The 15,782-nt window shown below is 34.4% G+C and overlaps 1 protein-coding gene across 3 annotated transcripts in view; it reads right to left on the reverse strand.

Moving 5' to 3' along the window:
• Positions 1 to 15,782, reverse strand: part of Dnah3 (dynein heavy chain 3, axonemal) — a 567,072-nt gene that overhangs the window by 55,366 nt on the left and 495,924 nt on the right. For all 3 annotated transcript variants that reach the window (XM_081731270.1, XM_081731268.1, XM_081731267.1), the window contains exon 62: positions 825 to 982. In XM_081731270.1, coding sequence (XP_081587396.1) covers positions 825 to 982 — 158 coding nt within the window. The remainder of the gene's footprint in view (positions 1 to 824; positions 983 to 15,782) is intronic.

The following is a 15,782-nucleotide window of genomic DNA, read 5'->3' on the forward strand; positions in this document are numbered from 1 at the left end:
CACTATTAGGAAAATCATCAAAAAGAAAACACACCATTGGTCTCACACCATGCACACTTACTTTTAGAGTTGGTAAAAATACGTTGTTAACAAGAGTAAGTATCAACGTATTTTAAGTTCTCCCATTGTTAAGCAGTTAGTGTACGCGTCTTTGGCGTGGGAGACCCTGGTTCGATTCCTGGCAGGAGCTCATGTGGTGCATTTCTTAGTACTGAAGTTCTTTAGGACATACAAACACCAGAGAAGGAACGAAAAAGTAAACCTGTATGAATGATATTTGCATAAACTGAATAAATGTAGGTAATCTGCATTGAGAAAATATGAGGCCCTTGGAAGAGAAAGAGCGAATCCTGAAATCGGGGTGTTGGGAAATAAGGCTGAAAGTTTTGCAAGTACATTAAGATAGATAGGGTGAATCTTTGTTTATCTTAAATCTCTGAGAAAACTAAGGGCGAAGCAGGGCAAAACGCGGTATCTATGTATTATTCAGATCTGTCCGCTGAGAGGAAAAAAAAATCGAGTTTTCAGGTTCGCCCTTTCTCCTCCAAGGTCCTGATATGTAACCTTGTATGATAAAGTGTTTTGTTCTTAACGAATTTACAGAAGGAACCAGCTGCAAGTGCTCGTATTCACGATTGTCTAGATGACAGAATCTGAAAATTTTCGAAATATTCACAATGAAAAAAGAAAACCTTTTTTGGTAACATTGGAACAAATAACCACATTTCATTCTTAAAATGTTTGTTGCATACTATCTTTACATACAATGTACTTATCCTATACTCTTAAATATTGCAAATTATACATGATTTTAGCGTACTTACTCTTCGTCCTCCAAAACCTCTGGCGTATAAAATGTAGACAAGATAGATAAAAGGAGTCTTCGATCCTTATCATCGGTGACCCTTCCTCCATAATTACATTCTCCTGTTAAATATGTTAAAGCATCGAAAGGGATATCTTCGTATTCATTAAGAAACATCTGAATAAAATAAGGAGAAAATTAAAATGAAAGATTTTAATCATCACTGCGATTTTTTGTTTGTTTTTGAAGTTTACCAAAATTGTGAGAGAAGTCATTCCAAGAAAATAAATAAATAAAAAAAAAGGTTTCAAATTTTTACAAATTATTATGTTGAACTCCACTTCTGGTAATGGAACTCAAGAAAAAATTCTTAGTTATGTATATTGTACTCCGCTACCAACTGTTTCTCAAAAAACTAGAAATAAAATAAAATAAATGAAAAAATAAATAAATAAAATAAAATAAATGAAAAATAAATAAGTTCTCAATAAGATTGGAACATGTTGAACTATATTCAATTATATTCACTTTGAATTATGTTCACCAAAATGGATATTTACGATTTAATAATCTGTGAATTATTATTATTATTATTATTATTATTATTATTATTATTATTATTATTATTACTATTATTATTATTATTATTATTATTATTATTATACAAAATAAACAATTAAAGCCATTTTAACATAACAGTTATCAAAGGCACATATAATGTTTTGTTAGGTTTTAAATGTTTATTCAGAAAATAACTTCGAAATTTATTTTGATTTGGTGTATCTGAAACATTTCCTCCAAAGACACACTGATTAATTATTATACAGTAATTTTTAGGCTGTCGGCGTCTATAACCATTTTAACCCGTCATGTGTGAAGGATGCTATCCCTCGGTAATCACACTACCCGGAGAAGCACAGAAGGAAAGATGCGGCCTCGGAACTTTATGATAGGTACCATCCCGGCATTTGCTAGTGTAAATGAAGAAAACACGGGAAAATCTCACTCAGGGTGGCTGGCCTGAAAAGACTGTTACAACTTTCTGATCAAGTGTCCCCACTGGTAATCGAACCTGGGACCGCTCGCACCAAAGGCCACTACGCTACGAGGGGCTAATAATTAACCCGAGAAAGGCAAACTACGTAAATTTTACGTGTACGAGTTGGAAACACTGATGTGACGTTGCAGGAACTGTGAGTAGAAATACAAACCTCTAGATATGCTATCACGGGTTAGTTGGCTTGATGTTCCGACGTTAATTACTTCAGTAGGTGTTATGTTCTCAGTGCCAAACGATTGAGTGTAGAACCTTATACGTAAATTTGACGTATGTTTACCTTTTAACGTAAATTCTTACACGTAAGTTTAGCGTGTGTTTACCTTTAACGTTAATTTTCTTGCACGTATTTTCTACGTATGTTTACCATCAATGGACCATTGTCATTCGTCAAGAATTAATTATTACTACAAAAATGGACGAGGGTTGAGCAATAAATAGAAAGAACCTATTTTAGGAATATTAGAGAAGACCTCAGATTCAGAAATGGAGGAAGATAACGTTGAATTTTATGTTAGATCAGAAGAAGAAGCAGATGACTCCGACAAAGAACCAGATTACTATCCCAGTGAAATTGATATTGAACAACATTTTGTGTCAGCTATTTAAACTGTTGAATGTGAAACCACAAATCCAACCAAAGAAGCGGAAAGTTTCCAAATGTTGTAAAAACGAAAATATCGGTCTCGCCACGCATTCAAGAGAAGAATCTGGATAAAATTAGACAGAGAGGGTAGTATATTTTACAGATAAGAAGGCAAATGAACTTCCATTTGACGAAAGGCAAGTGAAAGTTAGTGGTGTTACTGAATTGCTAGGAAAGAATGGTTTTCCTTGGAAGATAAATCCAATGACAGATTCAAGTGGGGAGATCCCAAGAAGGAACACTGCCGTAACTGCAATAAGCCAGTAGGCCTATGTGGTGAACATCAGATCAAAATGTATCCTGACTGTGTGTGATTTAGGAACCAAACTCACATGCAATGTGAAAGAACAATTCAATATCAATTCAATATTTCCTAGTAACAAAAATAATCAGTGATATATCTTGACTTTCTCAGACGTTTGTTCTTGTTGTTAAGTGTTAATAAGATTTATTTTGCTCTTCTATGTACTTCTAAAAGATTTAAAATAATAGCTGCACCGTAACTTATAACTTTTTCCTGGGGGGAAAACATTAATACGAGTATTTGGTCCCCCTAGAAAATGTTCTTTCTAATTCTTGGGCCCCCTCTCTTTCCATTTTCTCTTAGTTTTTATGAGCCCCCCAAAGCCTGTTGGCGCTCCCACGCGGCAAGATCTGAAGGGTGGTTACTTACGCCCCTGGGCCCGTTCCATTCATGACAAATTAATTAAGGGGATAATATTGACAAATCTCAAAGCCATACGAATAAATATTATTTCTAGGGCCCCTAATAGTAGATCTTTTTTTTACTGAAACGGGCCCACGACTCATCTTTGTTTTATATACCTTTTGTATAGTGTTTTGTTTATGTAATGTAGGGAATCTGTTTGATGCTTCATTTATAATTTCATGTTCGTATCGTATATGAGTAAGAATTTCTTTCTTAAAATGGAACCCATAAAGGGCGGCGAGCTTCTCTAGGTTACAGCTGTCCCCGCAGCCCCCACAAATTACGGCCCTGGATAATAGTTGTGCTGTCATACTATCTAAACAATAAAACTTCAATTTTGGAACCTTGAGCAAAGCAACAATATTAGTTTCTATATTAATCGTATATTTATAGATCAGTATTTAGTGTGTACGTAAATATTACGTATGTTTACCTTTAATGGGTTGATAGTGAAGTTTGCCTTTCTAGGGTTAATTGAGGTGTTTAATATGGGACGCCAACACTAAGGCTATTTGTCCCCGTCATGAAAGCGCCAGTGGCCGACACAAGCTGTTCATAAGAGTACTCCGAAAATAAAATAATGCTCAGAAATAATAATAAGATTGTTTAAAAGGTATTGAGCCTTTGGAGGTCAAAATTAAGACCACATTTACTGTGACTGGAAAATAACATTATGAAACCGCATATGCATAATTTTGTTTGATCACGTTCTGTCATTTTCTTGGTAAAACTATAATCCCGTTGCTATAGAATTTCTTTGGTTTCTGGTAAAATAATAATAATAAAACAGGCCTCGTTTGAAACTAGCTTAATATTATTCAGGAGTTCTGCAAAACACGAAATAAACGATAGCGTGATGGTGCCAGATTCGGGCCATGCAGTGGATACATTAAAACCTCTCAATTAATTTATCTAAATTTGTGACAGGTTGTTTAAGATGTATGCGGTCTAGTGTTGCCCGTGTGGTATACCACACCTTCTGTTGACCATTTTCGACTGTTTCTTTTGTAACAATCCCGTTACCTGGATATGGAAGAAAAGAAATATAAGAAAGGAATAAAATTGTATGTATTTGTATGTCCAGAAAAGAAAAGAAAAAGAAGATCCAATGGCTCTTGTTAAAACAAAATTGTCTTTAAAAAAAGTTGTTAGAGTAGGAATTATGTGAGAGGATTTCCTTTACGTTTGGGGTCAAGCGCCTCAAGGTCGTTTTCCCTTCCGCGCATGTAGGTCTCTTGCGCATGTTCGATGTTTTGGGTCGTGGGAAGCATGTTTGTTCATGCTGACTTTGGCTGTAATGCTTGAACGAGGAGGATCTCGAGGATTGAGTTCAAAATGAGTGAACTTCGAAAGGGACGATATTGGTTCAGTTCCTGCTTTTCAAGTCGGAGTAGTTTGCGTGGAAGTGAAAACAAGAATAACCAGTGCTAGTGAGAGTTACGCTATGTTTAATTGTGAAATTTCAAAAGAGAATTAGTGAGTTTAACAATTTTATCATCTTTGAAGCTGTGTGTTACGTGAAAGTACAAGAGGAAATAAAGGGAGACTTGGCTCTGTTCTCTCTGTTGTAATTAGTAAAGTGAAACAAGATTTGAAAGGATTAATTTTGTTTTCTTTCTCAAAGTGCTTGGTTGCTTTAATTGATAATTTGATTGGATTTGATTTTATGTTTAGCGTCATTTGGAAGTTGCCATTAAAATCGGTCCGGTTAAACTTCAATACATATTTCCTCGCTATAAATCGGTTTATTCTTGTTTAATGCATGAGACCGAAACAACTCAGGCACAGGAGAATGGAAATAAATTGAAGGTAACCAATAAACGGAAAATAAAAGGTGAGGGAATACTAATTTTTTCTGGATAGTTTGTGTCTTGTCTGTGTAGTTTTCAAGTGGGTCGTCTGTTGTACTCCAACCAGGTTGAATTAGGAATTTGATATAGTAAATTAAGCGAGTTTAACGGGAAATCCAGGGAAGAAAAGGTGGCGGGTTTTAACCCAAAACCTTAAAAATGCAAATGTGATTTTTACTTTTCAGGTCAATGCTAACGTAAGAAAATTGATAATTCGATCAAGCTGTTTGTTTAGTATGTTTCTTGGATCAGTTACGATTATATTAGTTAAGTATCTTTTTCGGAAAGGTAAAATGAACTCATAGAATTCATTGTTTGAATTGTTTGACATGTTCATATTGTTCGAGGTTAGTGTTTGCTACCAGATAGAGACGATAATTTTTAGCAATCCTAAAATTTATAGGCTTGAGAAAATTAATTACGGCTTGTTTGGACTAGTGAGGCTGTCTAATAGAAACCTAAAATTGGTAAAATATTTTTTTTAAATAAAGTATTATATTTTTCCGCCTTTTTGAGCGAAATTTAATTGGCTCAGAACTTAAAGGAAATCTTCATCCGATTATATTATTTGAGAAGTGTTGCAATTGAAATTAAATTTATCGGCTCATATGTTAGAGGTCCTTGATTGGCCTGAGATTGTCGAATATTGAATTTAGCTTTGAAAATTTGAATGACCTTTGAGATTAATGTCATTTATTTGAGAATTTTGAGACGTAATTCTGAAGAATTGCATTTATCTAATCTATTTGCGAGTGGATCCTATGCAGACTGTCGTCGACCTGAAGAATTGTTGATTGTAATTTATTGTAATAAAGATATTTCATGGAAATTGTGTGTGTTGTCATTTGTTATATTTATATTGTTTTTGTGTGATTTATATTTCCTCCTTGGATTTTCGATTAATAATTTTGACCACATCTGGTAGTTCTTCCTCGTGTAAAGCTCCCTCTGCGTCTGGTTGGATTGGTTTTCCCCGCCTGGTCGGACAGGCTGCGGATGGGGGCGTTACACTTTTGACTTACTAGATGTATTTGCATTGATAGTCAACAGTGCGAGGGGTTATCTGGTTCCACACCCATTATGACGTCATCTGTACTGTCAAAATGGCGGCTTCGAAGTGGATTCTTTATCTGTGGGAACAGGAAGAAGTCGCTTTGTGCCAGATCAGAATTAGGCGGATGGGTCAATATTTCAAGCTACATCTAGAAGCTTTCACTGACATTGCTTGGGACGCATGAGCGGGTCTATTGCTTGCAAGATGGATCTCACTGGTGAGCATACCGCAACATCTCGTAACTTCCTCTGAAATAATCAGTGATAACCCCACCCTTCTGAAGGTAGTCTCTGAGGATGACCCCAAGACAGTCCGAGAGCATGACCTTACTAGCAGATTTTTGTACCTTCGCCTTTTTAGATGAAGGTGAGAAGTAGGACATCCACTTCTTGCTCGTCTCTTTTGCCTCAGGATCCAACATTCGTCCGTAGTTATTAAACAGAAAAAAAAAACTCATCTTGCTCCAAAAGATTCAACAAGTGACTCGATATGTCACGCCGTGTTTGTCTTCGAAGAGGAGTCAGCAAACGTGGTTACACTATGTCATGGATGGTTATTCGTAGGACTTCCAGGATCAGCTCTTCGATTTTCGTCACTGCAGCAACGGCGCAAGTAACCGATGAACGTCCAGATCTTGACTTATCTGTAAAGAACATGTGACCTGTTTGGAAGTTCCTCTTCCACCTCCCGACAATGTCATAGGATAGACAATTACCATCATACACAAGCTTCATTTCATCCGGGCGCTGTAACTCTTGAAGTAAATTATGCATTAGATTTCTGGGCTTTCCGCAGCTATAAACCCAATCCATGTTATATGGCAGATATTATAAGCCATGTTAGCCCGTCACGTATGAAGAATGACGTCCGTCGCTGAACACACTACCCGAGAAATTGGGGAGGAATAATGAGGAAGGAAAGATGCGATGTGAAACCTTTATGTTAGGTACCATCCCGATATTTGTCCGATGTTAATGAGAAATAACGGATAACTTTTATTACTCGCAATTTAATGAATTTTTTAACTAAATAATACCCTTCCACTAACTTCTGAGAGGGTGTTAGAAATGGTGAGGGAGAAAAGAACACTTTTAGATATTGTTAAGAAGAGGAAGAGAAACTGGTTGGGACATTGCCCAAGAAGAAATTGTATCATGAGCGACGTCTTGGAGGGTATGTTGGTGGGAAAGAGAGGGAGGGGGCGGAGGAGACTACAATTAATGGATGACATAAAAACAGAAAGATCATACGTCAAGACGAAGAGGCTAGTGGAGGACCGTGGAATATGGAAGCTTCTCAGCTGCTGCAAGTGACCTGCCAGTAAGGGAAGAAAACCTATGATGATGATGATAAGTTCAACCTTAACTTGGATGGCCAATAATTTAAAAACCAAAGGCCTAATGTTTTAATGTGTACTAAGTTTCTTAAGTTCTATTATCGGCCCAATTTTGGTCAAGATCGTGTGAGTTCCATCAATCACGTTTTAGTGAAATTTCTTGATTTCACTATGCTCAACCCCAATTTCGATTGATTACAAATAACTCGGAAACTAAAAATCTGTACACTGTAATATTTCATACTATGCTCGAATATATACAAAGCTACTCAACGTCTGCCAAAATGACAAGTTTGATCACGACCGGATGGATTTTAGCGGTAGCAATTTAGTGAAATTTCTTCACTTCACTGAGTCCAAACACAAATTTGATGCTCAGTAATTAGATCCAATGGTGTACAAACAATAATATTTCATATGTGTACTAAGCTATACGAGGTCTACTACTATGCAACATTTGCTCAAGATCAGGTTCATATTGTTGATAGCATGCGATATATATATATATATATATATATATATATATATATATATATATATATACAGTGAAACCTCTCTAAAGCGGACAGTCATGGGGAATCAAAAATTGTCCGCTATAGAGAGGTGTCCGCCTTAGAGAGGTTTCAATATTTTATGACGTAAATTAGTAAACAATGTAATACGCAATTAGAAAACAAATATTTTTGCATGAATCATGTATTTACGAATATTACAAAAATGCCTGAATTATTCTCCGCCACCCAATACACAAGGAACAACATGGAAATAAGATGATATAGTTCTCTGCTCTTTACACTTGCTACTACTTACTACATTTTCGGTATGTTGTTTTAATTTGTGAGTTAATTGCAGTCCAGTAGTGTCTTTTTTCAGACAATATTTGTACCCGCGAGCCAAAAATACCAAACTTGTCTTCTGCTTGCTTACAGATTCTAGCGGAACAGTACCATAACGTGTCATCCCAAATTGTGGGTAACTGTCAAACACTTTTCTGTCTAAAACAGTTTGGGTGGGAGTGGATGCAAGCAAAGGACATGAGAGTGTTTTTAAACAGAGACTTCGTCTGGGTTGCTGAGCAGCCAGTTGAGGAGGCAAAATATCACAATGCTTCCTTTATGACACGTGTATGAATTACTATAAATGTATTTTTACTGCACTTTCCAACTTGTTTCTAGGGAAAGTGTCCGTAATACGGAGGTAAATAATACCTATAAAAGACAGGAAAGACTGTCCGTGTCCGTACTAGAGAGTGTCCGCTTTAGAGAGGCTTATCAATATGTTTTTTTTTCCTATTACAGTGTTTGGGGATTACCAAATATGTCCGTTACGGGAGGTGTCCGCTTTATAGAGGTGTCCGTTGGTAGAGGTTTCACTGTATATATATATAGTTTTATTACTTACGTTACGCCGTACCGGCACCTTTTTAATGAGAACGAGGGGTTCATAAGAAACTTCGAAAATAGTAAATACTAAATATATAGTTTTATTGAAAATTAGCGTTTTTATTGTTTTCCATTTTCTTTTTTTCTTTTCAGAGAAAGAATTGTGAATCATTGTTCCTTCTTGAAGTTAGTTAAGGAACTAGAAATGTTTGGGCTCTTCTGTCTCTCGCTTGCTGGCACGTCCTCGTGCCTTCCTTTTTCCATTTCTTTTTCACACGGTAATATAAACCATTCGCACAGTTATGAAGGCTCTGAACTGACCATTTTTTTTCTGAAAAGACTGACCTTCCACAACAAAAAATCCCAACAAATTTATTATTATTATTATTATTATTATTATTATTATTATTATTATTATTAATAATAATAATAATAATAATAATAATAATAATAATAACTTGAAAGGTATGCAACTTTTTAACCATTATGAACCTGAGGTCCAGCGTACCGGCACCTTTATTTTTAAGAAATAAATCACTAAAAATAAAGGTGACGGTACGCTGGACCTCAGGTTTATAATGGTTAAAAAGTTGCATACTTTCAGGGTATTATATATACAGGGTGTTTCAAAACAACACTAACAACGTTTGGGAGGTGATCCCTGACACCAAGATAAAACAAAAAGTATAGACCAACTTAGGTGCACAAATGAATTTAGGACAGAATGGCAGGAGGACATAATGGCAGGGGACATAATGGCAGGATATAAAGGCAGGAGGACAAAATGGCAGCGGACGAAATGGCAGGACGACGAAATGGCAGCGGACAAAATGGCAGGAGGACGAAATGGCAGCGGACGAAATGGCAGAAGGACAGAATGGCAGGAAGTTAATTTGGCAAAAATTATAACTCCTAGAGCTCGTATTTTTAGGTTTTACCTATTGTGTTTGTTAGTAGGTAACGGTTCTCGATTTATTCGTTTCTACCTCAAATGTCCAAAGCATATAAATACAGCTAAATTGAACCAAGAGCATAAAAGAGGGTAAACATCAGTTATCCATGTCTTAACTTTTTTTCTTAAATTTATTTCTTTTTAACCATCTTCCAATTGATATCTTGGTTTTATAATAATTCTAAGTAGTACAACTTTTATTTATAACGAAAGAATTTTCCCGTGGACTCCCTCTGAATTTCTCTCAGAGTCTAGCTATCATGTGACAAAGAATTAAATCTACTAACTGCTTTCACACACAAAATAATTTTGAAACTTAGGAGCCTAGTGATATCTTTGTGTCTGTAGTATGTAATAATGCTGATACGTTATTCTCTTGAACATCTTAATGGTATTTGTCCTTTGACTTCAGAAGACAGTGTAGCCTGCAAGTACAAGTTGCCTATAGTTAAAACATATCAGATGTACGATCTTGTTTAATAAAACCTGCCCCTCCCCCTCCTCTATATGAAAAGCCCTATCTTGTTATTCACATATGAAATTCAAAGTCAAAGGCAATCGTCTTTATCTAGTCATATTTTTATTTCAAGTGTAAGTATTAAAATGTACTACGCATGGTTGCAAGAGGCTGTTTTTTGTTAATACTGAACTTAGGTACCTAATATTGAAACTAATTTTCTTCATGAATTGATGTAAGAAGCGGCCGCGTTATTTTTGACCAATTATTTCATCACTGGTATCTATGAGCAATGAGATAACAACAGTGGAAGACAAACTTCGTTCTTCTCAAACTTGATACTTTGAAAAACTTATGAAAGTAGTTTCGTTATCCAAATACATATTCAATCAAATCAGTTTCAGAAGTACCATTAATCTTATAATAACGTAATGGCTGTAAGAATTACCCTGAAAATGTATTTTGTATGTTTTCTTTTTTTCGTAATTTAGATAGTTTTTTCCTGAATTTCATTGGAGTTATGAGGAACCTTAAATTATCAGGCATTCCACTTTAATCGCTTCCCTTTCACCCCCAATGCGATATTGGGTATATTTACAGCTTACTGCAGCTTAAAGGAACCATGATCGTGCATATTTGATTTCTAACCTGCTTACTTATAGTGTTGCCGTCAAGACGAGATGAGAATTCAGGTTTTCTCATCTCGTGTCGTAAATGTTTGTGAAAGTCCTGTTTCGAATCAAAATTTTCTCGCCTCGTTCTGTAAATTTATGTACAAAATGTGTCCTGATTTCCGTTTTAGTTTCATGTAGAATTTATCAGAATTCTTCCAGGTTACGACGAGTCCACGAAAGATTGATATAACGACACTTAACACTTCTGGAGTTTCATAAAAAATAATAAAAGATGTTTACAAAATCCGTCTACTATGTTACATAAGGGTGAGTTATTAAAAACAAATAAAAATATTGTTGAGGGTTTCGCTCAATATTTTCATAGTGTGTATGATGAAAGGTCTTCATTCTACGAATGGAGCACCTCGAATATACCTTTAATACCTCACTGCCTGGTTATAAAAAAAGTGAGTGAGGAAGAATGTAAGGAAGCAATAAAGAAAACTCGATCAACAAGATCTAGTGGTCCAGATAATTTACCATCTTATATTTTTAAGGGTTGTGTAGATATTTTGGTAACTCCTCTTTGCTATATTTATAATCTCATTTTGATTACTGGGTGTTTTCCTGAATGTTGGAAAATTAGTAAAGTGACTCCGATTTATAAATCTGGGAATCCAAAAGATATTACAAACTATAGGCCTATTTCATTAATATCGATGCCATCTAAAATATTTGAACACATATTGTACAGTAAGATATTTAATCATGTAAAATCATACATAGTAGAGTGTCAACATGGTTTCTTACCGGGGAGATCCACTACTACGAATCTAACTAACCTTACGCAGTTTATTTTGGACTCCTTGAACGGAAACAGTTGTTCTATTGATGTAATATATACCGACTTTGCGAAGGCATTTGACAAATTAAATCATAACATATTGCTTAACAAATTAGCAAATTTGAGCTTATCAGAAGCGTTATTAACTCTAATTAAATCCTATTTAAGAGAGCCCATTATAAGTAACAAACTGTACACGTTATGTTCAGATAGATACGTGATTCATTCAGGAATACCTCAAGGGTCTAAACTGGGTCCACTCTTTTTCCTTTTGTTTATTAATGATTTGCCTGGCGTTATAAAATATTCCAAATGTCTGTTATACGCGGATGACTTAAAAATATTTCGGGCAATAAATAATATGGAAGACGCAAAGAAATTACAAAAGGATCTTGACAGTTGTTACAAATGGAGTATTGATAATAAGTTACAATTTAATGTAAAAAAAAATGTTCTGTTATTACTTTTTCAGGACAGAGTGAACCAGCTCAATATAATTATAAAATTTACAATGAAATATTACAAAGATCAACACAAATTAAGGATTTGGGTGTTACTTTAGATACAAAATTAAAATTTAATCTACATATTGATAGAATTGTTAATGAATCCTATAAAGCTTTAGGATTCATAATTAGAAATTCAAAGGAATTAAACAATGCAGAAGTGTTAGTTAAATTATTTAATTCATTAGTTAGAAGTAAATTAGAGTACGCTTCATTAGTATGGTCCCCCTGTTATGATAATCAAATAAGGACAATCGAATCAATACAAAAAAGATTTTTAAGGTATTTATGGTACAAGAGATTCAAAATCTCTGCGTATGATATGAAAGTTAACTATAGTGTTATCCTAAGGGAATTTAATTGTATGTCTCTGGTGAAAAGGAGGGAAATAATGCATCATGTTTTTCTGTTTAAAATTATTAATGGTATTATACTTAATCAAGATTTTCTGGAAATGTTAAAATTTAGCACTAGTAGATCTTTAAGAGTACGATTACCATTTGTTATACCTAAATCTAAAACAACCTCCCATAAAAATTCACCACTTGTGAGACTTTGTAAGAAACATAATGATATTATAAAATCTGGAATAATCGTGGATTTTACGATGTCTTTGGAAAAGTATATAAAATTGATTCAATTGTTTTTGAACCCTGCTTATGTAATGCAATGATTATGTTATTGCATTCAAAAAAGAAAAAAGTAGCCTGCATGAATGTTGCTATTTTAGACTTTTTTCTTTTTTCTGTTCTTTTTCTAATATTTATTTTAATCTAATAGATTATTTAGCAATTTCACAATTGTATATTGAATTTGTATTCACCTGTTGTAATTGGAGCAATTGGCTCTGTAATAGGTGTGTGTTAAATAAATAAATAAATAAATATTTATTAATAAAGTACGTATCTTTAAACGTTGATAAATGCTCTTTCTTGTGTTCATACTATTACTTTATCAAATTGCATATGATATATATACAATTAACCATATGACATATATACAATTAGTCATATCTTATATTTTGAAAACGGGAGATCCTATGTCTACCGAAAGTTCTAGTATTTCTTGTGAGTACTCTTCAATTTGTTTCCTCCGATGATTTTTGCCCCGAGTTTCCCTTGAATTTGTCCCTATGCATATTTTATAGACTTAAAAATACTAGAGACAGTCACCAGAAAATAAAGAGTACACATCCTACATATCCTCTCGTAAAAAACTTCGGAACGAGTCGAATCGATCAATTTTAATTCGTTTTCTTTGCCACAGAAAGTATCTGATCCTTTGTACAATACCGAGGTTAGTTTATTCGCAAGTTAATATAGAGGATGTATGTATTTTCCTTTTTTTTTTTTTTTTTTTTTTTTTTGCTTGTTACTTAAAATGTTTTGCAAATAACTTTTGTCTTCACTTGAGCATATACAGATCACAATGAGAAATAAAGATAAAAGCTGCTTCCTTCCAGTAATACCCGGAAAGATCCTAAATAATATATATAAAAAAGAAAACGACTAAAACTAATTTCTTTCATTAAGACACTGCTGGTATGAATAGAAAGCTTGCAATAGTAAGGTGTAGGTTTTTAATTAGAATTGAAATATTATTAGCAGTTCGAATTTTGGAGCATAATAAATAAATCTAAAATTTATGTTGGAATCTTCATTTATCAAGCAAGAAACAAAATAGTTTAAAACCCGACAATTCAAATTAACTTCCTGCCATTCTGTCCTCCTGCCATTTCGTCCTCTGCCATTTCGTCCGCCTGCCATTTTGTCCCCTGCCATTTCGTCCGCCTGCCATTTCGTCCTCTGCCATTTTGTCCTCCTGCCATTATGTCCCCTGCCATTTTGTCCGCCTGCCATTCTGTCCGTTCCCCGCACAAATGCTTCTTTTCGGAGTTATAGGCTGTCGAAAACATGAAAAAATGAACTTCAAAGGTCCATAGCTCCAATACCATGAGACCTAGCGGAGTCGGGTCAAGACTTTATTTAGGAACTACTATGTGCCCTATCCAAATATCCATGTGTCAGAATAATGCGGTACTTCCGCAAAAATTTTTATAGAAGTAGTTGATGAGTACTTCAGATTATATGCCCGTAGCCAAACTGCCTTAATAAAAATTGTTCCATGAGTACCTTAGGATTTTGAAACATGTATTTTTGGATAGAGCACATATTAGTTCCTAAGTGAAGTCTTGACCCGATTGCGGTAGGCCCCATAGTTTTGGAGCTATGGATCTTTGAACTTCATTTTTTTCATGTTTTCGGCAGGCTATAACTCCGAAAGGAAGCATTTGTGCACCCAGGTTGGTCTATACTTTTCGTCTTAACTTGGTGTCAGGAATCACCTCCCAAACGTTGTCGGTGTTGTTTTGAAACACCCTATATATATATATATATATATATATATATACCTAGGTGTATATATATATCGGGTGTTCTAAATATGGCGCCCACAGACTACAGAGCACTATTCTGCAAATGAAAATAAAGCGAACTTTTTCAGGTCCTCGTCTGGAGACGCGAATTGTACTACGTGGCAACGTCGCACACAAATAACATCAGAGAAGATTTATCAATCTATCAAATAGTTACATCGATTCTTTCCAGTTGACAGTTAAAGTCGATAGACATTGACACTAGCATCTCTTACTAGCGTAATAATTGATATAACTTTCTGATGGATTCGTCGAGCAATGCTAATGGTTCCAGGTTAATCTGCGACGTTACGACACAGTAAAAAATTTTGATTGCCTATGGCGGCTGAAGAAGGTCCTGAAGCATATACTATTATATAGGATTTTCGCTTTATTTTGACCTGAAAAATAGCACTCTGTCGTTCGTGGGCACCATTTTTAGAACACCGGATATATAATATTGTATAATATCCTTTCATTAAGCCCAACCCCAATTTTCATGGACAATAACTCAAGAACCAAATTCATGTACACTATATTTCATATGTGTGCTAACTTGTGAAGTTCTATCACCATAACAATTTTGGTCAAGATCGGACGAGTTTCGTCGATCGCGCACGATATTTTTTTAAATCATGCACGATATAAAAATATATTTTATATTTGTATATAAAATATAAATACTGTGTATTTTGATATACTATCTTTTATACTATATATATATTTTGATATTTATATCAAATTATATATTTTAACAAAAGAGACACTGACGAAAGCTTAAAACTTTACTTTATTTTAAATTATAATTTGTAACTGTTTCGGATATCTAGCATATCCTTCTTCAGACACTATCGAAATTAATGACAATACAGACATATCTATAAATGTTGTTATAATCTATATATATGTCTGTATTGTCATTAATTTCGATAGTGTCTGAAGAAGGATATGCTAGATATCCGAAACAGTTACAAATTATAATTTAAAATAAAGTAAAGTTTCAAGCTTTGGTCAGTGTCTCTTTTGTTAAAACAATTCATCCAAAACCATGAATAGTCTTACTAAAATATATATATATATATATATATATATATATATATATATATATATATATATATCCTTGTGATTGATTTTTTTTTATAAGAAATAATAGAACG

This window comes from Thermobia domestica, chromosome 11 (assembly GCF_964235325.1).
Source record: "Thermobia domestica chromosome 11, izTheDome1.hap1.1, whole genome shotgun sequence".
Lineage (NCBI taxonomy): Eukaryota > Metazoa > Arthropoda > Insecta > Zygentoma > Lepismatidae > Thermobia > Thermobia domestica.